Source organism: Pollicipes pollicipes, unplaced genomic scaffold (genome assembly GCF_011947565.3).
Source record: "Pollicipes pollicipes isolate AB1234 unplaced genomic scaffold, Ppol_2.1 Scaffold_4881;HRSCAF=5763_pilon_pilon_pilon, whole genome shotgun sequence".
NCBI lineage: Eukaryota > Metazoa > Arthropoda > Thecostraca > Pollicipedomorpha > Pollicipedidae > Pollicipes > Pollicipes pollicipes.
The window spans coordinates 52,023,077-52,049,517 of NW_023596576.1; the positions used below are offsets into that span (position 1 = coordinate 52,023,077).

The 26,441-nt window shown below is 46.0% G+C and overlaps 1 protein-coding gene across 1 annotated transcript in view; it reads left to right on the forward strand.

Annotated features, from left to right (window-relative positions):
• LOC119101359 (lachesin) overlaps positions 1–25,400 on the forward strand; it is a 50,083-nt gene extending 24,683 nt beyond the window's left edge. The window contains exons 2-5 of the mRNA XM_037224684.1: positions 5,488–5,645; positions 8,613–8,823; positions 18,411–18,713; positions 24,626–25,400. Coding sequence (XP_037080579.1) covers positions 5,488–5,645; positions 8,613–8,823; positions 18,411–18,713; positions 24,626–24,786 — 833 coding nt within the window. The 3' untranslated portion in view covers positions 24,787–25,400. The remainder of the gene's footprint in view (positions 1–5,487; positions 5,646–8,612; positions 8,824–18,410; positions 18,714–24,625) is intronic.
• The last annotated feature ends 1,041 nt before the right edge of the window (positions 25,401–26,441 follow it).

The window sequence follows — 26,441 nt, forward strand, 5'->3', positions numbered from 1 at the left end:
GGCGGGGGGCAGGGTACCGGAGCCCGGCGCCGTCATTAGGGTCAGGGGCACGAGCGCACTGGCCGCTGAGCGACAAGGCTATCTGAGTATTGTTTTGTGTTAATAAGGTTTGTTGCAGTCTGGCGAGCAATGGTGATGACAGGGGCAATTACTTTTTTCAAACCCTATACCCCTGGTTCCGCTGCCAACGGGCATGTGTCTACGCGTAAGTCTAGGTACAATCCATCCGGTAAGGTCGTTTTGCATTCAGCGTGTGTGGAGGGGGGGGGGGAGGGACGGCGCGACAGGAATAACGCAGCTGACGTAGACCTGACTGGCCGCGGTTGGAATTATCAACCCTCTGGGCTGCATGGATAACTGAAACTTACTGAGGCAAAACATAACAAATAAAAAAGTTGGGGACAGGCGGACCGACGATGACATCATGCAAGAAGCTCATTTTTGGTACTAATTAAAGGCCTACAGCACTTTATTCTAGCACTCAGTTAAGTGTCTACAGCTGACTTAAAGCAGGGATAGGGCTTCAAGCACAAACAAGTGCAAAAAGTCTTAGTACTGCTTAAGTAAGCTGTAGACACTTAACGAGTGCCAGTGTATTGTCCTCTACCAAAGTAATGTGGGCAAAGTATCGATGCACCCCAAGTTTTCCTCTCTTATGACCTGCTTGACTCTTACACGCAGCGCGAGGACTACATGGTGCGGAGGGTCAGCCTAGCGCAGTGTAACCTAGCTGCTATCAACGGTAATACAGTTACTGGCATGATGTAGGTCACTCTTGAGTGCAGTGTACAGCACTAACGTCTATGGCTAGTAAAAATTGTGCGGAAGCTCTTCATAAACGTTCATGGTGATGGATTTGACATTTTATTATCTATCGCAAACACAACGTTACAGCAACACAAAAATTATGACCCTCTATTACTGTTTTTCATGACCAGCCTGTCAAAGTTCCAAGGAAATGCGGCAAGTCTGCTGCTTGCTCGCATGCGTACTGTTCTATTTCGTTCTGCCGACGCCTTTGTAGCTGTGCAGGGCAAAACACTGTTTCTGGGATCGTCACCACTGCTTTCAGCAAGACTGCAAACAGTGCTTGTTTGCACATTGGGGAACCAAAAAAAAGTATGCTGTCTGGATACTAATAGAGTCAATGCTTCTGCACTTGCATTCAACTAGGGTGCATTGTGTTCCCTTTGCAAGTTCTTTAGTAGCGGGCACCTGATAATATTATCGTAATTTGTCCACTCTGTGTTGATGGAGGGATAAGGCACGAGCAAAATGAAGCGGTAGTTAAATTCGAAGTGTAGCGGCACCAATGTTATTAGACAAAAACAGAGTGCTGGATAGCGAAAGGGCATTAGATCCATTGCCTCTAACGGTCGAAAACGACAGCAACAAGAATGATGTAACATCGGTGGCTCAGCATAACAAAAGTGTGCAAAATACTCATGGCAGCGAATTGCCACGTGGCGGAATCGTAGCAAGCATCGGCATACTACTACAGATAACATTGTTACTGACTGTAACAGACGTAGTGCCGAGACAAGGGCCTGGGGACGTCGGCTAGCCTAAACCATCTGCCGCACGGCTGTCCACGATCATCAGAGGACGGATGAGAGGGAAGGAGAGAGAGAGAGAGGGAGAGAAAGAGAGAAAGGGGGGAAGAGAGAGAGGGAGAGAGAGAGAGGGAGAGAAGGAGAGAGAGAGAGGGAGAGAGAGAGGGAGAGAGGGAGAGAGGGAGAGAGAGGGGAGAGAGAGGGAGAGAGGGAGATGGAGAGAGAGAGCGAGGGAGAGAGAGAGGGAGAGAGAGGGAGAGAGAGAGAGGGAGAGAGAGAGAGGGGGAGGGGAGAGAGGAGAGAGAGGGAGAGAGAGAGAGGGAGAGAAGGAGAGAGAGAGAGAGAGAGAGAGAGAGAGAGAGAGAGAGAGAGAGAGAGAGAGAGAGAGAGAGAGGGTGACACCATTTGCCCCACCTGTAACCCTAAGGGTTGAGACATTGACGCCGCGGCTGCAGGGAAACAGGGGAGCTGGCTAGTGCTCGTTTTGTTGCGATAATCAATGTCATGTGGGGCCATTAGCACCGGCGACAGCTGAGTAATTACGTAGACAATCGATACAGCGCCGAGCTTGCTGCCACTGGGGCAAACGCGGTGTCCAGCCGGCCGGCGCCGCCGAATCATCAGAGGACGCTCTGGTGCCGCGCGCTCTGCCTGCGGTAATGATATATGCGTTACTCCTGGGCGGTGCCGCATCCACTAAGCAATATGGTATGCGGCCACCGCACGCATTTGGCCTTCAGTCAGGCGGCGGCACAAGATCAAATTAGCCGAAGGATGTACCATATCTGGAGCATTCCAACAACAGATCGAACCGTGCCGAGATCTCGGTATCTTAAATTTGATAGAACTTATTGTGCATCGACAATCTGGTAAGGCAAAGCCAGCTCTGCTATTTTCATTTCGTTCAGAGACGCAGTGACCAGGCTACAGGTTGCACATTTTTGGCAAGACACGTTGCGTGCCTATCTGTGGTGGCGTGCTCCTCGTATGAAAGCGGCCGGCGTGATACCAAACCATTGTGGTTAAACCTACATTGAAGCAGTAGAGTGTCCACTTATGACCCTGTGGCGTTGGACTGAGAATTAACATGACATGGGGACAGTAAAACATGTAAAGTTATCAGCTCGGGATGGACCTGTAACGTGTTCCTTGTGAAGGTGCGGGACACTGCCACCACAACGTGCCGTTGAGGTGACAGGTTGACACCCTTATTCATGTTAGTTTGGGGCATTGTGTGCACATTTTTATAATACGTGCTCCGAAATTTCATGTGAACTTACTCAACTGAGTAAGAGCAGCAGCGGACGCGTGATAGGCTTGGAAATTGGTCTGAGATGGTATGCTGACTGGTTATACTTAGTTATCTTTGACCGTCTTTGTCTGAAACAAAAAAAACTGTCATATGTTACAGGCATACGTGTTTCAAGTCACATGAGTAAAATGGTTAAAAAGGTTAATAAAACAAGCGACAAGCAAACAAGCAAACAAATAACAAGCAATAAAACTTGATGTTCTTCATTTTTACACCGCTCAAACCAGTATTGCTCTGTCGAGAAAGATGGATGAGGTTCAAATATGGGATATGAGTTCAAATATGGACGTGGATGTTCATTCGTAATGCCAGGCAAAACTCATATTTTAAGTGCGGCGGAAGATGCGGTCTAAATAACTGCGCTGTGCGTATTTTCAGTTGTGAGTACTATGTCTCGAAGAAAAAATATTTACGTAAGTTATTGAGTGCGTTTATAAGGAGCATCATACATGTAGATGAGACAATATTAATAGCTGTATTTCTCGTAGAATAAGTGGGAGAATGGAGCGATAGATGTGACATGTCGGCCACTTGCCCTCATCTAAACAAGTATCAGATGTAAATTCAAAATTGCCTGCCAATCCCACTCTATTTTTCAGGGTGTTCGTTAAAGCAGCGAGGCACAATTTCCACAGGTCACACTAACACTCGGGTCTAAATAAGTACGCTAACTAACAGCAATTGCCTGCCACTTTTATGACACAGTGCACATTCAGCTAAATATTGAAATACGCTAAAAATGCCTGTACATGCAAACGAATTCAAATTACCAGGCATCAAACAAAGCACATCATTCATTCACGCGTGCGATTCCCAGCAAACAATTGTGAATAAACGGGCATCACGCAGCACGCAACACTTAAACATGCAAGCGATCTCAATTAGCCAGGCATTGCGTATCAGGCATCATTCATACATATCATCGACTTAAAGCTAGCATGCATCACTCACTGAGGCGCTTATCACATTCACATAATCGGTCATGAACCCTGCACGCTACAGTCTGATCGCAGACTTCTCCTTTGAAGAGATTCACTTATGTTCCTGTCTGGATGGTTCTGTTTTGTTTAGATGACGCTGAACTCTAAAAGGGGAAAATATATTGAAAAGGGCGTACGTTAAGTACATTTGTGTGGAGCATTATGCGTATAGATGAGACAGTATTGCAGTTTGTTAATAGGGATGCTAACTGCTTGTTCTACGAGTAAAAATGCTATAAATATTGTCCCGTCCATAAGAAACATTCGCCTTTACAAAACCGCTGATTTTGTGCCCCATCATCTTAAATATACAAGTAAAATCCTGAATCTGGCTGCAGAGTTACAACTTCCGTAGGGACGACAAGATTATACGCAAACGCATTTTTGTAAAACAGGAATGGGTGAGGTTGCAAACAACGATATTTCAACGCTATATTTGTGGTAGATTCTGCACAGATCAGGGCACAACTAGATCTAAGAATCGACGCTATTAATGGAAAACGTCGTGAATGTCTTTCCTCATATCACGCGAACTAGCTTAAGTCCATTCTGAGCTAAAAAAAAAGCGTTGGTAGTCCCACGCCACTAGGTCACTGAGTTACAACTGTCAAAAAGCAGAAATCCGAAGCTTCAAAATTATGTACTGCTTGATATGACACTTATTATAGCACATTTGTTAATTAATTTCGATCGTTTTCGTGCACCATGAATGCCACCAGACTGGCATCCAATGTGGCATGTCAGAATCTCCCGAACTGTAGCTCGGCCACCCTTGCTCTAACAGGCCTGAAACTCTGCACAACTGGAGTCAGAATATCGGTTAACCTCACAACATACTATTACGCAAATCTGAAAGATGAGGGTGCTAATCGTCCATATCAGCGGCCGATGTGTGGTGAAATGTCCCAACTGTGAGTTCCGACTGGAAGTGTGAGGGCACCCGCCCTCTCTGGACCCGCCCGTCGAAGCGTGGGTCATTATCGTTTGCAATCCCCCCAGGCACACCCTGAAGCGAGCTGCAGTGAATGCAAACGGCGTTGTTTGTCGCCTCGGAGCTCGTTTGCCTCAGCGCCTAGTCATTTCTCCTTTTTTTTCTAGCGGTCTTCTGCATCCGCCGGCACGAGTTTTGTTTCCGTTAATCAGAACGGAATCGCAGCCTTGTGGCCAGGTGTCGCCTGCCGCAGAATTACAGGCCGGCGGCCGCGTGCGTGCCCGTCAACGGAGTGTGTCAGCCCCAGCGACCCCTCGGCGCTCTGTGTAATTAACGACCTGCTAACTGGTTTTGATTTGGCATCGCGTGCTGTTGTGACGGTGCGGGCTTGTTACGGCGCCAGATGCCTCAGCCACCCGTGCCGTAATTACTGCTGGGTCAAATGTTTGTCGGACCGCTGAGCAGTGGAGGAGGCTTGACGTTAGAGGCCCTTCACGTTCACACGGTGCGACCTAAGTTCGCAATAGCGTGCTGCTATTGCGGCCGGCTTAAGCACGCCCCGTAATGCTGCGTCACACCGGGTGTTTTGCCGCTGGGCTCATTAGTCCTCATCGGCGCCGGTGGCTCGTCCAGCTCCGATCGTCGGCGGCAGCGGCCGGCAAGCTCGGCCACGCCTGCCTCGACTGACGTCAGCCCGGCGACTCGTTGCAGACGGGGCCAGCTCCACCGAATGTCGTCAGGAGCGGGCGCCCGACGGCGGCGCGTTCTCGGGCCCGTTCTTCGACCCGAGCACGCCCACCAACGTCACCGCCCAGCTGGGGACGCACGCGTTCCTGCCTTGCGTTGTGCAGCAGCTGGCGGACAAGTCGGTGAGTGGGGGCACTGGCCGTTGACCCTTGGACACTGGGCGTTGACCTTCGGGGGTGTACTGTCGCGGCACAGGTCGCATTAGGGCCAGGAGCGAACTGGTCAATGGACAGTAGATCGTCCTGTTGTCACTAGACAGGTCCTGTTCCGTGAGTTGGTCGCGGGACAGACCGCATTCAGTCGGTGCGGTGACACTCTATGTATGTGCCAGTGTACGACGGTCGGTCGAAGAGAGAAGTGCACGCGTGACAGGCCCTAGTGGGGCCCAGCGCCGGGACAACAGGCGCGGCTTTGTAACACCCTATGGCCAGTCGTTCCTAACTTGGCCGGCTTGGTTGACCTGGACCTGTCCTTTTGTTGATATTGACTTGGGAACTACTGCGCTCGGGACTTGGCTGCACCGTCCAACTCGCCGGGGCCTGCTTCTGCTTGCACAAGAAGGCGTGACCAATAATATGAATCCCTGGTTTAGAAAAAAACACAACCGTGCTCAAGCCATTGAATAAGGACCACTACAATCGCATCCCACGAGTACAATTGTTATCCCGGCAAGACAATGGTTATCATTTTGAGTGTCAGTGGAGTAGTAAAGAATGACCAGGTAACACGTGCATATGCTCCAGCGAACGACATTGTAGCCCCTGGGAGAGACCTTTCAGGTGCACGAAGCATCGGCCTCAAAACACTGAAATTCAGAATAAACTGTGAAAGTATGAAAATGTGTGATGTTAAGTAAACAATGTGTGATGTTAAGTAAACAACGTGTGTTATAAATAAAAATGTGAACTTGTGAACAGGAAAGCAAATAAATGGAAAAAAGAAAGAGAAAAGTGTATGAAACAGAAAAGCAAAACAAGAACGTACGTGTCGAAAGGGGTACTGTGGGATTCAAGACGAGCCCATGTTTCCGAGGATAGTAGGGGGCGGGGGGGGGGGGGGTTGTCGTACGGAGGAAGCAAGCACATTGTTATGGGAGAGTAATGTCTTTGGCCAGACCATAGCATAACGAGATCAGTCAAACACTGGCCAGAGAGAGTCAACCTGGTGGAAGGCGGCTGGCGGTGTTAGAACGCAGCAGAGCAAGACAAAGATCCCTCCGTAGTTCTTCTGGGAAAAGGCCAGAGGACATCCGTTATAATCCTTTCTTATTTGATTCACTGATCTGAAATGACACAACTGGAGTTCAGTTTACTGAGAGATAAGACAGGCTTTGTGTGTGGTCCAACCCATTTGCTATCCATGCAAAGTATTCGGAATAAGTTTATATTGACTATGCGGTGACTATGTGACTAGTTGATGTCGGTTATTGCCATGGCTGGGGGAAACCAAACAATAACGACATTCAAATTCCCTCTACAAAAACACAACTTGACGTATTCATTGCAAATCTGTGCAAACGCGAGCTCGTTTCAACCGAAGCATCTCTCTGTTTCGGTAATAACGATGGGATAGTCGCCCGGCCGCCGCCGCGAACGTGACCCAAATCAAATTCTGGTTGCCGCTCCCCAGCTGGGGCCAGTGCGCCAAGGCTCGCCTCGGGTTATCTAAATCGACTTGCTCTCAGACGGTATTTTTGGAAACCATGAGCTACCACACATTCCTCGCTGTCGCCCAGACTGTAGAAGTAAGTCGAGAAGGAGAAGTAAGTCGAAGAAATAAGTCCGTAGAAGTGATTCGAGCCTACCGTGTGAGGAAAGTGAAGCAAAATTGCATTGCAGTGCTGCTGAGGTACTTTCAAGGAGGTGTAATCCAACGGCACGATATAGCTGACAGTGTAGGGAGTGTGTGTGACATGTCTTGAAAGCAAACCATGCAAGTAAGATGGATCAGCAGTTTTTTAACGGGATATATATGAGCGTTCAAGGTGGACGTGCCCAAGCAAAGAATGGCGCGGAGAGACTTGCCTAGTATTTTGCCGAAAGAGTGACAACTTGGTGAAGGTTTAAACCATAGCCTGTGATACAGAACGCGCTTGAATCTTGGCAGCAAAGTCCGTATAGATGGAGTGATCCGGTTTTAAAATTCAGTTACGTTTGGTGAATGAAGGTTGAAATGAGACCACACGGTCAAGCAGCTATAACCGAGTGTTTTCATTGCAAGTTTATGCCTGCGTTGTGTCACTGTGTGGTAGGGACAGTGAATGTAATACCGTGGGTGTACTGTGACCGTTTATCTTGGAGCTTAAAATACCACGTTAGGTTGTATACGGTTCCCTTCTTATCGTCGAGATAAGTTTATATATGGTTTTCACTCGTCGAGCGAGTCCTAGCTAAGGTCCCCCGCTGCGTTTGCCAGCTGGTGTTTTGAAATGCACTTCTGTCATATGTCTCAAAGCCCTATTTTTAAGTATCTGAAGTCTGAGCGAGTCAGTCAGTGATGTGCCTACGCAGACTGTGCCGCAATAATCAAGTTAGAATTTGATGCATATCCTGTAAGTCTGAACTAGAATGGGCCCAGCAGTAAGACGTGTTATGGTAAAGATGGGACTGAGGGCTTGATTTACATTTTTCGTAACTTAGTTGATGTGAGCGTGAAACTGTAAGTGTTGAGACAAAATGTTCCAAATGTTTTCTTTTCGACTTCTTTTATTAAGATAAGTTCTCCTGAAAAGTAGGAGTGTTTAGTATGTTTCTTCTGGTAAGCGTTTACTGTATAGTTTTATCTGCATGGAATGCAACGGGCCATAGCAAATATCTCGAGTGTGAGTTTCCTACACGTGTTGGAGGCAAATCTAGAGATGAAGAGAAACTGTCATATGCAATGAGAGCAGCGGTTGGGTATTCACCGCCTGTGAAACTTAATATGATTATACTTCCTTTATCTTATTATACTTTATTTTAACATCTTAATAATACTTTCAAAATTGAGTCCAAGGTTATTATTTTCTTAGTTTGTTAGGGGATCTTTGAGGACTTGGGAGTACTTCCTCCCTCGTGTACCTTTTTCAGGTTGTGTGTGTTCTGTTGCAGGTGTCTTGGGTACGCAATCGCGACTCCCACATTTTGACCGTGGATCGGTACGCGTTCATTGCCGATGAGAGGTTCCAGTGCTTCCATCCCGAGGACTCCGAGACCTGGACACTGCAGATCAAATACGTCCAGACCAGGGACGCCGGTTTATACGAGTGTCAAATCAGCACAGAGCCCAAGATCTGCCACATCATATCACTTAACGTTATCGGTAAGCTTTATAAGACGGCAATGTGGGCGGCTGGACAGTTGTGATTGAATTTCACGTTTCAGAGGAACGCAGAGGGCGTTTGCATGTAACCTCATTAAAGCATAATTTGCTAGTGCCCTGCCCCGGTTTTCCAACCGCATACTGTAGAAAACGTGACTGTGTTATTTTTCTGAGTGTAATTTCATTTTTCTGTTTTGACTGTGATAAAAGCACACGTGGCATGTGCCTGGCATGGTACGGGGCTTCATCTGTTGATTTAAGTAGTTCAGATGCAGCGGTTTTCCAGACTTTCCATTTCCGGGTCCCACGCGTACTGTATCGAACAACAGCTCAACATCATCGGTGCATGGTTGTGTAGTGGTTCAGGTATTTGAGGATTCACGAAACATATCGCACTCAGGTTCAGTAATATTTAACTAAATGTCCTTGTCCACTCGCGCTTGAATAATAGGCGTGCCTGTTAGACATGGTGGTCTCTTTTTCACGCTCGGCAACAGCAACATAAAAGAAACGCATGGGGTCTTGACAATTAATAAAGTGACTTTGTCCATGTTTGCTCCTTCTCTCCCAGCCTGCCTTTCTGCTCTGTCCACGAATCTAGAGCGCCCTGGGAAGCCTAGCAGCCTTGCTCGGCAGCTCGACATTGTTACGTAAAGTAGCCATCCGCAGAACTCAAACGGATTAAGTGCTCCGCTGTCGGCCATCGTGGCAGCTTCCTATCCACTCAGTCACGCTTCTCCCAGTAGTTTTCTGCCTCAAGCGTTTTGTCTACTGGTATTGTTCAACAAAATATGGATGTGACAATGGCCCGAGGCAGCGTTTTCGGGAGGCACGTGCGCATATGATGTCACATTGCCATTTACTCTCCCCCCGCCGCCAGTGGCCCAGAGGAGCGGTGTTCCGCTTCTGTCAGGGTGCCATGTGGTCCGTGCAGCCGGTGGCCGGATGTGGCCAGTGTGTGGCCATACCACACTTTTCGCCAACTGTGACAGATGCCATATGTCAACACTGTCCACTGATTTTGGACTCGAAAAGGCTGTTGTGGTGATTAGTTTGATGAGCGTCATTTACAGTCTCAGCGGGTCGACACTGGCCTGGCTGCCTCAGGCCTATGGATCACCTCAGTGGCTTGATTGACGCACATTTGCAGGACCATGTCACTTTAGCAACAGAATGGTATTTCACTGAGCAACCAGTCTGACAAAGGTTACTAAATACTGTGGAACTGCATTGGCCTTGCATTGGCGGCTCCGTGCATCGTACGTGTGTGTGCCGTGATCATTCTGTGAGGCCCTTCATGTGCAGCGGAGAGCGCGGGTGCTTACACTGCGCGCTGTGCGTGTACCGTACGTAATACCGGCTCAATACGTAAAGAAGGCTGAGGGCCCGTCGACCATATGTGCAAAAAACAGCGAGTTTGAACACTTGACTCACGCTGCCGCACACCAGGTCAAGGTCAAAGGCTGAGGTGGATGGGGTTGAAGCATTGACAGAGGCTCTCAGTCTGCCGCGGCTTGAGTGGAGAAGTTCTCTCCAGTAAGTTTGAGTTTTCCTGAAGTGCTTGTCAGAGCGGAATTAAGCCTTCAGGGACCGGCTTGACAGACCCCGTGTTGTTGGACGCCACGTGCTCCAGCATGGACTCGGGTCGGTGCAGCTAATCGAAAAGCACTGTCGGCTGAGCCTTGCAGCGAGACCATTCGATTATCGGCAAACTTTGTCGAAAGTTAGAGTTTAACACTACAACTTCACGGATTTTACGGCTGAATTGAGCCATTTTATGCCGGCATCGGGTGGGCTATTTTGCCACCTTTGAGTCACGGTGCATAATTTTACCCTTCCCACGATCAGGAGGCTGATGTCGCTGATTCAATGTGCGATCGATAGCATTAGATTTCATAGCTCACGGCTAAAAAATGCATTATTATGACGACAAGGACCTTCATAATGTTTGGAACGGTCAAGTAAAAGTATTCGACGGAGTTGGGATCACTTGTTGCTTCCTGAATATAATTCAGGTGTTTAACAGTCGGTGTGGGTGCCAAAAGTTGACGTGTACTAGTGCAAGGACTGACTGTTTCACGAATGTCATAGCCGAAAAGGATCACCCTAGCTCACTGCGGTCACAAAACACAGCACACTGCTAACTTGCGTCTCAAATTCAAATGAAATACAAGCCACAGAACTCACTATATTCTGCAGTAGTCGTGCCTCCCACACAGAACTTTAACTTTTGAAATTATGTTGTATGGTGTACGATAAAATATTTCCTGAGCTCACACAAGTATCTATACAGTGGTACGTCAAGAAATAACCAAGATATCTTAACCAAATTAGTCATCTTAGGGTTTCCAAAATAGCATGCAAACATATCGCACAAATAGCGAAACACTCAAAGACAATAACATCCTGAGCACCTCGCAATACAAAATCACTACATGCCATGGCAAATGGCACACAAGGGCAATCGAGGACAAACAAAGACAGCTTAGTGAGGTCCTTATGAAGTAAGTGTTCTCGACTCCCCTATTAGGGGCCAGCTGGTACAGTTTTTTACGGAAGGTTTCAGATCATGAATCAGAACCGATGCTCGAAGTTTTCTTGCCATGTGTTCAAGACACTTGCACCATGGTTTCTCCCATATGGGCATGTTGAGAAGCTCATGAAATTCGTGAAGGTCCATAAATGAACCACAACCGGGTTGTTGATGTCATCGTGAATGTCACGCGGTGCTGGTCGAAAACCTCTCACTGATCGCGCGAATACACACCGCTATGCGGCTAGTTGAACGCAGAGTGCATGAGACTTGGTTTACTGGTTTGTTGGTGGAGCAAACGCTATCAAAGACACATGGGACGCACCCGTCCCTTCTACGGGCGCGCGTTGGATTACGTAGGTCATCACACATTTGTGCTTGTGGTGGCCCTTGATAGGTTCAGGCCCACCCATATTCTATGTCACTATATTTAACAGATTTTGTCTTCCTCGCGGCAAAGCTTGTGGATAAACCGCATTGTACATAAATCCCAAAACAATGGATATCCCCAGGATTAGTTTATGTTAGTCAAGCAGGTAGTCAATCTGCCTTCCCATCCTGATTATCAACCACAAAGACAGAAGAAAAATATGGATGATAGTATACACGAAGGTATGCCACAAAACGTAATAAAAATACACGAGTTATGCCTCAAGGAAGAAGATGGCATAAAAGCGGTGTAAATTGCTGAGTGATTTGAACCAAATCTGGCCCACTGAGACGGAAACTGGTGCATAGCGACCTGCGAAGGCCAACGTACCCCACAAGAAGGGATAGGTGGGTCCCGTGTGCCTCTGGATTTGATAGAACTTGCTCCACCAAAAACACAGTGTACCAAGTCACATGCACTCTGTGTTCGGCTAGCGGCATAAGGGAGTGTTTTCGCTCGGTCAGTGAGAGTTTTTTTTTCTCGACCAGCGCGGTGAGGCATTTAGCGAGGACATCAACATCGCAGTTAGGGTTCATTTTCGGACCCATCACGGATCAGATGGGCTTCCTGACATGCCGATCCGATGGAAAAAGTGTAAAGGGTCTTGGGTACGTACGAAGTGAGCTTGTAGGAAATGGTTCCATCGGTGATCTAAAAACCTCGATGAAAAAAAACGCAGCATTTGGCCCCTTAATAGGGTAACTGAGAAATCTTGCTCCTTACGGACCTCAGTACACTGCCTTTGGACGCCCTCGATTTCCTCGATGTGTCCATTTGCGGTGGATTTAGACCGTATTGTATTGTCATTTCTTGACATATAATTTTCATGAAACATTCCGCTGCTTGCGCGATGCGCGAGCTGTTTGTGCATTATTTGGCGGAGCTTTAGATTCACTATTCCTATATAATACCTCGTTAAAAAGCAAACTTGAACATTAAAGGGAATGTCCCACATTTGTACGGTGCTTTGATCTGAAGTAGTCATCTTGAGGACATTTTGATGCAGTTCAGGGATGCGCCCTTTTTAAGTCCCAAAACCTTCTGGTTTCTGAGTTACACGCCCGAAAAGTACGAAAAGGCTTATTTAGAGCCTATTCAGAAAATCGCCCTCTGATTAATGACGTCATAGAAACATTATTAGATCCCCATGATATTGCAGGATGTGTTTTATTTATGGTCAAAACAGCATGGCGCTGATACATTCGTAAAAGCGATGATGCTGCACGTGTTGTACAGTCCGCGGAAGATGATTGGCTGTTAGTAAGATTTTACTGCTGAATGCGTGTTGCGAGCACAAGCGTGAGCAATTTCGAGATGTGCGACACTCGTCGTGAACGGGTCATTTTTCCTTATTTCTAGGCCACATGTCATTGTTATAAAAAAGAACGCCACTGTCTGCAAAAAAGTACGGCCCCCAAAAAACTCGGCACTCTCCGGAAGTTATAAACAGAAAACGCGGCGGCAAATTTGTCTTTTTTCTCCTGCTGGCGTTTTTTCATGCACTAACGTATCTCTTACAGACAGCTCGGTTGGCGCCTTGTGGAGCGGAGTATATAACCTTACGCGGGTTTATGGGATAGCAAGGCATTATGAAATTAAAGAAACATCACAGTAATTTTATATATATATATATATATGTATTTCTCGAAGTGTTCCACACACACACACACACACACACACACACACCACACACATATATAGATATTATTAATATATATATAATATAATATATATTAGATATATCATATAATGAATATGGTATCACACATATGGTACGACAAATTTAAATCTTGAAAAATTGTGTTTTACAAGAAGAACCTCTTGAGCCACATTACCATGAACCCCCATGGGACTTTTTCTAAGGGAGATCACGTTGAAGTCTGGTGTTGTGATTGGAGATCTGTGCGGAAATTATGAGAATACCTGCAATTTGATAGTCCCGCGAGCTGTGCAAATGTGATATCACACTTATTTGACAAAAGAGTGTGAATCGGGAGCTCGAGACACGTGTGATCATTGGTGGTGTGTGCCAGTGGTTTGTATTGGTATTGATGTGATGGGGAGTGTCCGTGCGAGGTTTGTTCTTCTGAGAGAGAACATTGTTTTGGTATTCTTCAGTCTACCGACTCCCAATAGAATGTGATATATTGATGCCTGATATATTGATGCCTATTGATATTGATGCCTGCCTCTACCTTTATGTTTGTGTTTGAACATGACAAAGGAATGCCGGCAAACTGAGAGAAACATTAGCATTTATGTTGCAGGGGTGTACAAAGGCAAGTACTGGTACTGGTACTTCGTTATGATCTTGCCAACATTGTGAACCTATTGAGGTATTACAGAATGTAATTAATCCATTGCATATCATTATATCAGCAACTCATTTTGGCAATAGGGACTGGTGTGTGCAGCTCATTAATGGACATGCTCAGTATAGGCTCACATTATATGGCTTTGCAAAATTGTATTTCCCTAAAGAATTCTGAAAATATAGAGCTTTGTTATAAATGATGCACATTGTACTGTATTCATAAATATTGTATGCAGGCGAGCATTGCTCTTGAGTAATCAATGTCATAGTCACTGCAGTTTGCGTGGGATGCTGGGTGCTGAGAAAACTGGACAAGTATTGCTGTTGGTGTCTTGGACAGCACTTAATAATATGTTTATCATAGGCCTTGTGTGCACTGGCAGCTTCATCACTTCCTTGCATTTTGCTCATCCAACCATAACTACATGCATATGTCATGTCTCCAGCCCTGTGCAAGGGCAGCATGTTTGCAGTCTCATTTCACCACATATAAAATTTTCCTGTTATTTTTGTAGTAAAGTAGCCCGACGGCTGCAGCATGTTGCACGATCATGGAAGTGAAAGATGCGTTTGCATCTTTCTCACCTGCGTTTTCTGGATTCCCGAAGTAGGTTGAGCAAGTGATGCCACTTCTTGGTTGTCTGCTTTGCTGAAAGCGATTTGTATATTGAATCATGCATTTTTGGTCAGTCATATGTCAGGTGGGAAGTCAATACAAGAGCGCATGCTTAACCTACCTTTTCATGCTAGAGTTTATTATGAAAACGGCATGGATTGCAGTAAAAAATCATATTGTTGCTCATTATGTCATGCCACAGTACAGCACCGAGATGTTGCCAGGTTTTGCTGTCGTCACAAACCCAATTCATGACGCCATCAAGCAATGACGTAATGGGGCCCATGTTTATATACTTTTTTCAATTTTGCTACTTAGCGTCGTTTTTGAACCTTGAAAGCTTATCAATAGTTACAAGGAAGCATTTTCCATGATATCTGATGCCTAACTCAATGTCTTCAATGTGGAACACTCCCTTTAAGTTTTCCTACCAACGCCCATGACCCGGATACTAGCTTGGCGTTGGATTATAAGTTATGGTTCATTTGATATCCATTTCAACACTTAAACTCAACGATGGAGGCCATATCTCTGACTTACCGTAATTCATTTAATTTGAGATCGAACAGAGAGTAAAATATTAATATTAAATAAAAAATATTAAAATATTAACTAAGATTCAGTGTCAGGGAGGGTCTAATATCACAACAGTTACATACTATGGAGAAGTCCAACTTGTCCATACACCAATCAGCAGTGATCGTATGGTTGCTGGACGAGAATTAACCAGAATGCCGAATCTCGGCACTTGTTAATACTCACAACAGGCCCGTGGCTTAAGCGAGAGATCAAATCAATATTGAAGGGCAAATAATTTCGGCTAACACACGCAAAAGATGTAGTCAAAAAACATGTAGGTGAGATAAAATGACGTCACTTAATCAGTTAGGGTGTTCACAACCTCGTAATGGTGACCCATAATAGCCAAAGGGAATGTTACACATTTAAATTATTTTAGCAAACATCAGCTATGACGAAATAAGCTCTCATATAAGTAGTGGTGTGCTTTCAAGTCGAAAGGACGGTGCTAAACATCACAGCTTATCCTCTTACCAATATTCTTCAACGTCACATTTTTCATTTTGTAATCGTACCTTGCATAAAATTGTTTTAGAGGGAATTGACGGCCGTCATATTTGGAAATCGTGCTCTCGAACGCCAGATATGGCACAATTTGAATGACGTTATCATGACGTCAAAGATGTCTGAGTGATCTTGAAATGGTTTCTCCGAAAGGGTACACACATATGCCCTGACGTAAAGCTTAGGATTTCGAGGGGTTTAGTCATTAAGAAGGACGGAGCTATGCATTACATCGAATGTTCTTCAAGATGGTTGTTTTAGTTCCAAATCCCATAAAAATATGGAACACTCCCATGAAATACTAAGCCATCCATTAGCTTGCGTTTATGCTTAGCGACATACTTATTTCTACGTGCAATTATGATCACATACGTATGACTATAGACTAGATGGACTTATGCTCTGGCAAAACAATGTTCCGTGTACGGGATATTCATTACAAAAATAGCAAAGACTGACATGACTAGCTCACATTTGAGCCTACCTCTAGACTCGTAATATCGTAATATCGTCCGTTTAAAGGAGTGCTCCACACTTGTATGGGGTTTTTTAACTGAAATAGCCATGTTGAAGATTATTCGGTGCACAGCCCTGTCTTTCTTTTGACCTAAACCAATCTAGTTTTTTTCTTGCTGAACATCCGCGAAAATGTGAATACTATTGCAAGGTCAACCAGGCATTCATGACGTCATAATAACACATGGATAAAACAGTAATTAGCCTCATTCCTCGGATAAAAACCAAGGTGATGTTTGTTGGAAACATAACGCCATAACGTCAATAAGCGTCATAATAACACCATTGAAACCATGTCATTCCATATGCCCGGCGGCGATTAAGGTCGAAAATATTGTTGTCGAGTCGTTCATATCTGACATTGGCGAGCACAATTTCCAAATATAACGGCCGCCACTTGACTCTCAATCAGTGTCGTGCAAGGTATGATGACGCAGCCGAACGATGAAGTATTGAGGAGCATATTTACTTAAAAGGGAAATTGTGTCGTCTGAAAACTTTTTCACTTAAAAGGAAGGCAGTAGCTGTAACTAAGCTTTTTTCATTGTACCTGGTGATCGTTGTAATGTCTTCAAGTGTGTAGCATTCCCTGTAACGAATCCACACATCATAGATCTATGTTCAAAGCACACACAAATGCTCACAACTGTATTAAGATTTGAACACGAATTTTGCCTTTTAAGGTACCGTGTCGCTACAAGGCATTGTCTCGTCCATATGCACATGTAAATCTGAAAAGGTCGATTTTCGGAAAATGTTGAACCTTGGCGTGTTGTGATGGGATCAATCATCGACCTAGCAACATAAAGCTTTTAAGAATCGCGAGACCTTTCACTCTTAGTTTGGAAACGGGGGTGTGTGGCCGTATGTCCCTCCCCCCCCCCCTTCACGATCAGTCCTCGTTATGGAAAACGGATAATCAGAGCTAGGGTCCAGGGCGTGGTTCTGTCATTGCAACCGTCCACCACGATCACAATCTTCATCGGTCGGAGCTTTCGATGGGACGCGGGTTCCGTTTTCAATAGCTGCATATTTGAGGGGCCAAAACATAGCCGCAAGTGCCAGATACTAGTGACTTATAGCAGCATATGCCGATAAATTATAAAACTAACGCGAGCCTGCGCTGACTGACATCCCCCATCAGCCGACCTCATGCAGGCGACGCAGTGCAATGGTGACAAATATTTCACCATTCCGGACCGCCCATTCGGGACCAGGGCAGCGAGGCAGTTCAAACACGGCGTCTGCGTCAGCCGTTCTGTTTACTAGGACCTCGTTAAACGGCCGCCGGCCAGCCGGCCATGCGACCCCCGGCGCGTCGTCAGCGACGGGTCGACGCCGGCGCGCCACGCGATCGGGCAGGTCACTGGCTGCTGAAGTCCGGTCGGGCTGCGGCACCAGCTGACAGAACGTGCAACGGAGCGAGTCAGAGTCTGACGTCATACTGCGTGTTGGTTGCTTCGCACGTGGACTTGAAGTTCAGAGGCTGAGCGAGAAGACAGGGGTAGGCACGGCCATTCGGGCTCCCTGATGCTCCCACTGGCTTGCGTGCTGCTTTACTGTTGTAAGTTTGCTCAGTTAGGTTGTAGGGCTTCGGTAGAATGCTTTCAAGCTAGTTTTTAAGTTGATTTTAATCGTGCGTTTTCTTTTTAAATGGAGGCATGTGTGCCGCCCGATCGAACATTACTCTGGTAATGAAAACTCTGTCTGTAGCATAGAGGATGATACCGACGAGAGACGCGCCTTCTTTTGTTGAGGTCTGGATCACAACTGCGACGCTACAGGCGATTTCAAATGACTCCTACCTAACATGGCCACTTTACATATACCGCATCTTCAGATCGTCCCTCGGCTGGCCCGTTCCTCTCCCAGCTGATCTTACCTCTCCATCTGACTCCCACCTCGCCGGCTCACCCCCACCTCTTCAGCTGACCCAGTCTTTGAGAGGGTCCCATCTCTCCAGCTGTCCCCTACCTCCCTAGCTGACCCCGTCCTTAAGCTGACCCCATCTCCCCCAACTGAACCTGTCTCTTCTCAACTCCGCTTCCCACAGCTGACGCCTGGTCCGTCACCTGACCCCGTCTACCGTCGCCAGTACCACGGGTGGCCATTCTGGGAGGCGACCGGGACCTGCACGTCAACGCCGGCAGCACGGTCACCATCCAGTGCGTCATCTCCCAGAGCATCGAACAGCCGGCCTTCATCTTCTGGTACCACAACGTGGAGCGCGTGATGTCGCCGGCCAGTCGGCGTCACTGGCAGGCTGTGGAGCGAACGGCACCCGACACCACCGTCTCCACGCTCACCATCGAGCGCGTCATCAAGACCGACTCGGGCAACTACACGTGCAGCCCCAGTAACCTGCCCTCGGCCAGCGTGCTGCTGCACGTGCTCAACGGTGAGGCCGGTGCTGAGAGGGTGCGAGAATCGGGTGGGATTTGTGGTGTTCATGAGATGTGCGATGTTGGTAACGTGCGTGGTGCGGTTTAAATGTGCTTCTCAGATGAAACGTGTGATTTCGGTGGGGTGTGCGATGCCGGTGAAATGTGTGGCGCAGGTGTGATGTGATGATGCTGAGATGTGATTGCTGGTGAGTTGAGTGTTGCTGGTGAAATGTGTAGTGCGGCCGAGATGTGCGGGTTGCAACTGATGTGTGTAGATTGTGTATGGGGTTTGGCGGTAAGTGTGAAATGCATGGGCGCGGGTGGGTTTTGCGGTAAGTGCAAGGTGTGGGGTGTGGATGAGTTTTGCGGTGTGTGGGTGTGAGATGGAGTGCTGCTGGTGAGTTTGCGGTGAGTGTGAGGCGTGTGGCGCGAGTGATTTTTGTGCAGATTTGAAGTGTCTGGTGCGTATGAGTTTTGCAGGAGTGTGAGGTGTGTGATGTAGAACATTTTTGCGGTGAGTGTGAGGTGTGTGGTGCGTATAAGTTTTACGGCGAGTGTGAGGGGTGTGGCGCATGTGATTTTTGCTCAAGTGTGAGGTGTCTGGTGCGTATGAGTTTTGCGGGAATGTGAAGTGTGTGGTGCTGGTTATGGGTGTGATGTAGGAAAGGGGTATCTCACTGCTGAGGCTAACAGTGCGATCGAGGAATAAGTTTTTGTCTTTAAACATGGAGGAAACGGGACTTAGAGACGCCACGTACCTTATCTCCTCAGATGAGCGGGCTTATTTTCCGCATAGCCATCTTTCTGCGGGGATTTATCCGCAGAAAATTGGTCGTTATGCTCCGCTTGCCCGGTGGCTCCGTTGAACCGGCTCGGGAAATCACGGCGGACCTATTCCTTTACGTAGTATATATATATATATATATATATATATATATATATATATATATATATATATATGTGTGTGTGTGTGTGTGTGTGTGTGTGTATATATATATATATATATATACATATATACATGTATGAATGTAGTTGTATGTATGTATGTTTGTGTGCATGCATGTATGTCTGTTATTCACAGCTGATGGCTTAGCGTTGTATGTCCAGTTATCTTGAGCATACCACGGCTTTAACTGCCCATTTTTCTGAAAATTGCACATGCCGTGGTATGACTTTTCTGGCCGAATGTGATCTGTTCTGTCTGTGACTGCTTCGACGTAAGCACTTCTGTCATGCATTTCTTTTGCCACTGGGAAATATGTTTTAGTTACTACCTTATAGAAGTGCAGTTTGGAAGTTAATTTATTTGTTGTGCACATGCGTCCTCTACGGTTCATTGCTTGTTCTACAAGGAGGTGGTTGCAAGCTATAAAAACCAAACTTAATTATATTGTACTTTTATTTCATATATGTTTACTATATTGTGCTTGATTGCATATAACATTTATTATTATTAATTATAGGTTATACTTCATGTTCGCTCAGAGCAACACTTTTTCAACCCATGTCATTTGATTCAACTCTGACTCATTGTTTTCATCAAGTCATACCGAGTTGGAAAAAGTTTGTTTATCGTTGTGACTAGAGCACGAATTGGGCTTGAACAATGGAGCTAAAATTCTTAAATGTCCACTGCAGGCAATGCAAGGATAACAAATTGCACCGTAATCCATGATAGCGCTCGTTGACATAACAATAATGAATGTTAAGGATGCACTAAGCCATTATAACGTTCAGTGCTGTGCATAAACCAAAGGGTGTGCCACGCGAGGATGTTTTGCTCTAGGCGAGGACATATTTACAGAGTCAGGGATGTTTTATTGGGCTGGTCCGTAGCCGTGTTTTGTACTTTGTGAAAACGTGGCGGGTTACATTTGCAAAACCTGTTGACGCGCAGGAATCACGCTATTGTTCATTGCGGCTCATCCATTTCCTTTGATATGCTACACAAGCACTTGATTGGCCCATTTTGCGAGCGCAGTGACGTTTCCCATGAGGTGAAGCGACCATTTACGTTTTGGACCCAGCAGCAAAATTCCTTGTAAAGGAGTTGTCCGGGTGGCGACCAACTCCAGAGTACCACGCCAGTCCGTTCTCACGAAAGATTAGTTCACTGCAGATGTGACGTATACATTAAGGTATGTATCACGTTAAATCTGGTGTCATTTTGCTGCTACCAAGTTTCCTCTTCTCCTGTCCCCCGCCCCCCTACTCACATCACAAACAGCTGTGTTTATCACGCCTCCTAAGTTCACGTTAAAGGGAGTACCCCACCTTTTTAGTGTCTCTCACTTATTGTTACATCGGACGAGTACGATGTGATCAGGAATAACAGTTTTCTCGAAATTCTTCTGAACAGCTCAGAGTTTCGATATGAAGTGGCCGACCCTTGGGGAAAATGTCATTTGACTCCCTGCGCACCACCATGGAGGCAATACATTTAATTTGCCTTCCTTTTCCAACGCACGAGTTCTGATGTCTGTGACGCACTATTGTATCAAAGTGTTTGTGTAATAAAGGCTACGAAAGCTTTAAATACTGTTAAGACAAAAAGGTATGCGTACGTGAAGCTATTATCCCGTCAGTTCAACGAAATGTTATATTACAACTTTGACTTTTCCCTTAGACGTTTACCACAGTGGCTCTTTTCCAGGTGCAAGTTGCCTTTGGAAGTATCGCATGATTACGTATCATATCAGGGGAAATATTCACACATTTGTTGACCCCTGAATCCAGCCACCCGTTACCAATCGCCAATGAGCTTTGCAGTCTCTAAAACGTATCAGCTTCTTTCGCCGGTCTTTTTTCGAATATTTGTGCATGACAGCTTATGCTTGTGAATATGAATTGACTTGTCTAGCTAACGCATTGTTTTTTTGTGGTTGTTTTTTAATACCGAAGCTCACGTTTGAAGTTAACGTTCGTTTCTTTTGTATGATTCGTTCGTTCGCCAGACACCTGACTGGAACGAATACCGACGACGATTAGTGATTTGGGGCGCTTCTCCAAGAAGTCAGATTCCTAAACGAATGTCTATGCCAATGTTAGCCTTCATGTGTGTGGTCGTTCAACAAACGCAAAAAATGACTTACTTTTGAGAGAGCGCTTATGTTTTACGCGTCCATGTCACGTAACATTGAATTCTACTAACAGTGACAAGGTAATTTCGTGTTTATTAAAAATTCATACAGTTTAAGATGAAGAGATTTGGAGAAAAATGTATAGATAGATATTTGACATCGCATCTGAACATCTCTTCATATTTCTGTTTTTTGTCGAACACAATAGTGCTCAAGTTGCAGCAGTTTTCCGATAGTTTTCAAGCATGTGATATTACAAAGGTAGTTAGGAAAGCCGTTTACAGAAACTGTCAAACAGTTCAATCGAATCAAAAGACGGCTATGAATAGCATTCAAAGAAACTTCCCTAAGCACTCCTTATTTTCTTCTCGGATCCACTGAGAGCGAAACGGCGTAAACAGACCCAATCTGAAGTCTTTCAAACAAAACGCACGCGAAAAAACAACGAGACAGATGAGGCAGCGATATGTACCATAGCGATCTGCGAAATGCGCGAATGCATTTCGGCAACATCTGATGTACGTGTTGGGATCAGATCGAGTGTAAGGCGCCAGGGACCACGATCAGTTTCAGTTGTCTTTGAACTCGTCAGAAGACGTGACGTTTTTCACGGAGTGCACACATCCTTTCTTCCCTGCAAGGTTGCTGCAAGTCATCGCAGGCGTGGAACGTCCTGTGGGTGAATTATTGCCTGTATTCTCGTTCAGACAGCTGTTCCTCCAGCAAATAAAACTTCAAAACAACAACTCGCTGACCAAAGTTTTGATCAGCATGCATGTGTTTTCAAATTCACGGCACGCTTTCGAATGGAGTCAGACACCAGGGCGCTTGCAGATTGCCGCTGACTGTCACCGCAACTTCGAAATCGCTCTCCTTCATGATACGTTTGCAGAAGCCGTTGAGATCTCTGAAAAGTAGGTGTGAGTGTAGAAGATTGATAGTAGCTGCTTTGGATTACTTTTTTTCTCGAATTCACAATGACGTGGCACGTCGCCTTGGTTGTGGCTTATCAATATGTTTTGATCCACGCTCATCCAGCTGGTGAAACCTTTTTTGGCGGCCCTGGGAGCTCTTCGGAGCCCCTCAAAATCTCAAGGATAATGCACACTTAGGTACCATAACGAACTCGCTTGAGGGCGTCATAAAGATTAAAAGTTCCAGCTGTCCCGAGCTCAGCAAGTGCTAGTCATTTCTGTCAATGCTTGGGCTCTCGGAGCTAATGATGAATCAAGCGCATACGAAGAGTTCCTTGTACACCAGTGTCTGTTTAAAGCTGCAATGTTTTTGTCTTTATTTGGTATGAGATAACACCAATTCATGCATCTGAAGGTAATGTCACATGTTAACGGCCAATATTTAGTAAAACTGACCCATTACAACGTCAAAATATATCACATAGTGTGTGAATGAAGTCATCACGCCGGTGAAAGCTCCAATTTCTCCGTACTGGATAAGTAGCTAGATTGTTTAAGTGGAAATGATCCTTGGATTAGGCTAGGCCAGGTCTTTTGTCATCGAAGAGCAAAGAGGTTTCCGTGATCTGGTAGACACCAATGGCGAGTTCTGAGTGGTTGTAGTCACTGCGAGTCGGAGAGTAGAGTTGTTAATGGCAATAAAGTAAAATTAGGACAGAGGCTAAGTTGTCTTATCTCACATCAGGTCAGTTTCGATTACACTAGTCACATTACGTCGGGAGCATACATGAGACATTAAAAGAACAACACCGGGTTATTCCTTACAGTTTGTAACAAGACCCAATTATTTTCGCTGACCTGGTCTGAGATCAGTATAGTCTAGCGCTTGAATTCACGAGCATTAGTGTCGACACTGACAAGTTACCAAAAACGAAAACCAAACGTTCAAAATAAAATTTGAGCAAGGCCAGCCATTTCAGATTAATTCAAATCAAGTCCAGTGAGCTTAAACATTGTACCGAACGGTCTCACATGTGACGTTAAAGGTGCGGCACTGGCATCCCAAAAAAAGGTGCGTGAGGTGCGTGAAAAACCACATCAAAATACTCGGATAGGTTTTTCGACACACAAACCAACTCAAACAGAACTTCACGGGTGTTGATTGACCTCGGCAGGCAGTGTACACACCCTCACGGGTGTTGATTGACCTCGGCAGGCAGTGTACACACCCTCACGGGTGCTCACTGTCCTCGGAAGGCAGCGTACCTTCATAGCACGCATTGCGTGTGGTATTCGCAGGCCGGGCCCATTAATTCCCTCAGCTTTCTTCTATTTCCGCAAAGCTACAAAAGATCCAAATTTAGTTGTTCCTAATGAACCAATCAACTAAGCCTATAGACCAAGGTTTTATCAACATCATCGAGGCAGAGAAGTCGTTCCCAGTGGTATAAATGACCACGGTGTAGGGTTAGCGATGGTCGTTGGTGTATGAAGGGGATTGGCTGCACTTTGTACTATTCGAGCATGATCGGCTTGCCCTGTCACAAAACAATGGCTTGGCTTTTTAGTTAAAAAAACACGTCGATTTATGATGATCGAAATTCAAAACATTTGCATGTCATGTAACATGGGTAAAAGGTGCACAACTATTTGGAGTTACGCCATTCGTTTGCTTTTACCATAGAAATAGCCGGAGGGAGCCCAGAGAGTTCATCTGCCCTGGTGCTGGTTAAAGGAATTGACAAACAACAAAACAACCAAAGCTCACACAGGAATATTACCTTCGTGAATACTACTTTCATAACACTTTCAGTGTAATCCTTGCTAAAGAAATAACACTTTCAATGTCATCACTGCTAAAAGAACTGGCGCGAGTTGTTGTGTGCCGCAGTTTCACATCCCCTGCCTCTTTGACGTGCCCTTTTGCTGCAGGGGAGCACCACGCTGCCATGCAGGATGGCGTGAGCGCTGGCCACCCGGCCGGCCACCCGGGACACCTGTGGCTGTTCTGCGTCGGGCTCAGCTTAGTCAGCGCCTTCCTGGACGCCACCGCGTCCCGAAAACTTTCCGCTCGGAACGACGACGTGACGTGAGGACGGCGGTGGTCGCTGACAGTTTAAGTTTTCCCGGTCGCTGACAAGGGGTGCCAGCGTCGCGTGGGAGTGATGCTAATGTGGACGTCGGCGGAAGACAATGAAAGTCTTTCGGTCGCCGACGTTCGGTGCTAGCGACTGATAGCTGCAGACTGATGGCGTTGGCTCGCGGTGCCAGACGCGGTACGTGCACTGCGAGCTATGTTGGACACTGGCTACCAGAGGACAGGCCACGTGACCACAACATTCTGAGCTCGGCAGGTGACCTAACAAGTACGAAATCCGCGGCGGAAGCTCAGAACGTTCCAGTGCGAAGTGCAGACAAACACAGAACATTCGCGACGTTCATGAACTTGTTGTCATGCGTTCTTGTACTGATGTGTTCCATGCGTGGTGCGATTGGTGAGTGAAGAAAAGCTGAGAGAACACTGTTGGGAAGCGAGTGAATGCTGGCAGGTTTTCTGCCGAGTGTCTAGCACTGTTGGCTGTTCTGGGATCGCTTCTGCTCACGATAGATCATGGTCGGTGTAATATTGAGTTGTTACTCTACCAGTATATTACCCTTCTATGTTTGGAGGTATACGTTTGTTGCAAATACATCGCTGATATTTTAAGCGCCACGCGATCTTTGTCACGCTAATTGAGTCTGCAGAATAGGCTTGCAATAACGTTGGAGTGCAGGTTTGTGTCTTGGTTGTCTGAACTCATCTACAAACTCACCTTCTGGTTGTTTTAGCGTCATCACTTTACAGAACTGCTTGTTTTGTATTAAGTGGGAGATCACAGACATTTGTTTTCGAAATCGCGCTTAAACCGGGGTTGCAATATACAGTTGTTCAGAGTATTAAAGGTAGCCTGTGGTTACCACCTATGTTTCTACAGAGTATATATATCAAAGCCCTCCTGAGCCTTAAGACGCGCCTGGATGGCTGGGTGGGTACCCTCGCTGGGGTGGGGGTCAGTTTGACCCCCACCCCAGAGATCTAAGGAATTAAGAGAGATAGAGACACTAAGTTCACATGGTGCATTGGCCTGTACGTTAACTCACTAAAACCCAAAGATTGCGATTCTTAGGTCATAACCTTCGGGTCAAATAAGATCAAACAAGATCAAATTCCAGGCTGGCATCCAAAATGCCCCCAGAACATGGATATCTTTTCCAATTCCAAGCAAAACTTCACAACCACATTAAGGTCAGTGATCTTGTTTGACATTTCCAAGGTCATGGTGACGTACAAGACTGCTTCGAGTTTTGCATTTGAATAAGCGACAAAGGTTACGCTAAGTAGCATGTTCGCCCCGGTCATTCTGGGTCAGTGGCCTATTGTGACCTTACGTAAGTCCACGGAAAAGGTATTTTGTTACCAATAAATTTGAAATGATCACCAGAAACTACTCTGTCCAGCAAGCCATAAACTAATAAACAGGTTGGTTTTGACCTTGGTTTAACCTTCATACTTGACCTTAGATCAATGAAATCTGTTCATTTAGTTGTTGTGTTACCCAAGAAAGTATCTCAGAGCGCACGGCTTCGTCTAAAACTCTGCTGTTGCATCAGATTGAAAGATTCCCTAGAAATTGACTTCGCCAAATCCATGACCTGACTTCATCTCGCCTCAGGCTAGATTTTTATATCAAACGATCCGCTGTTCATT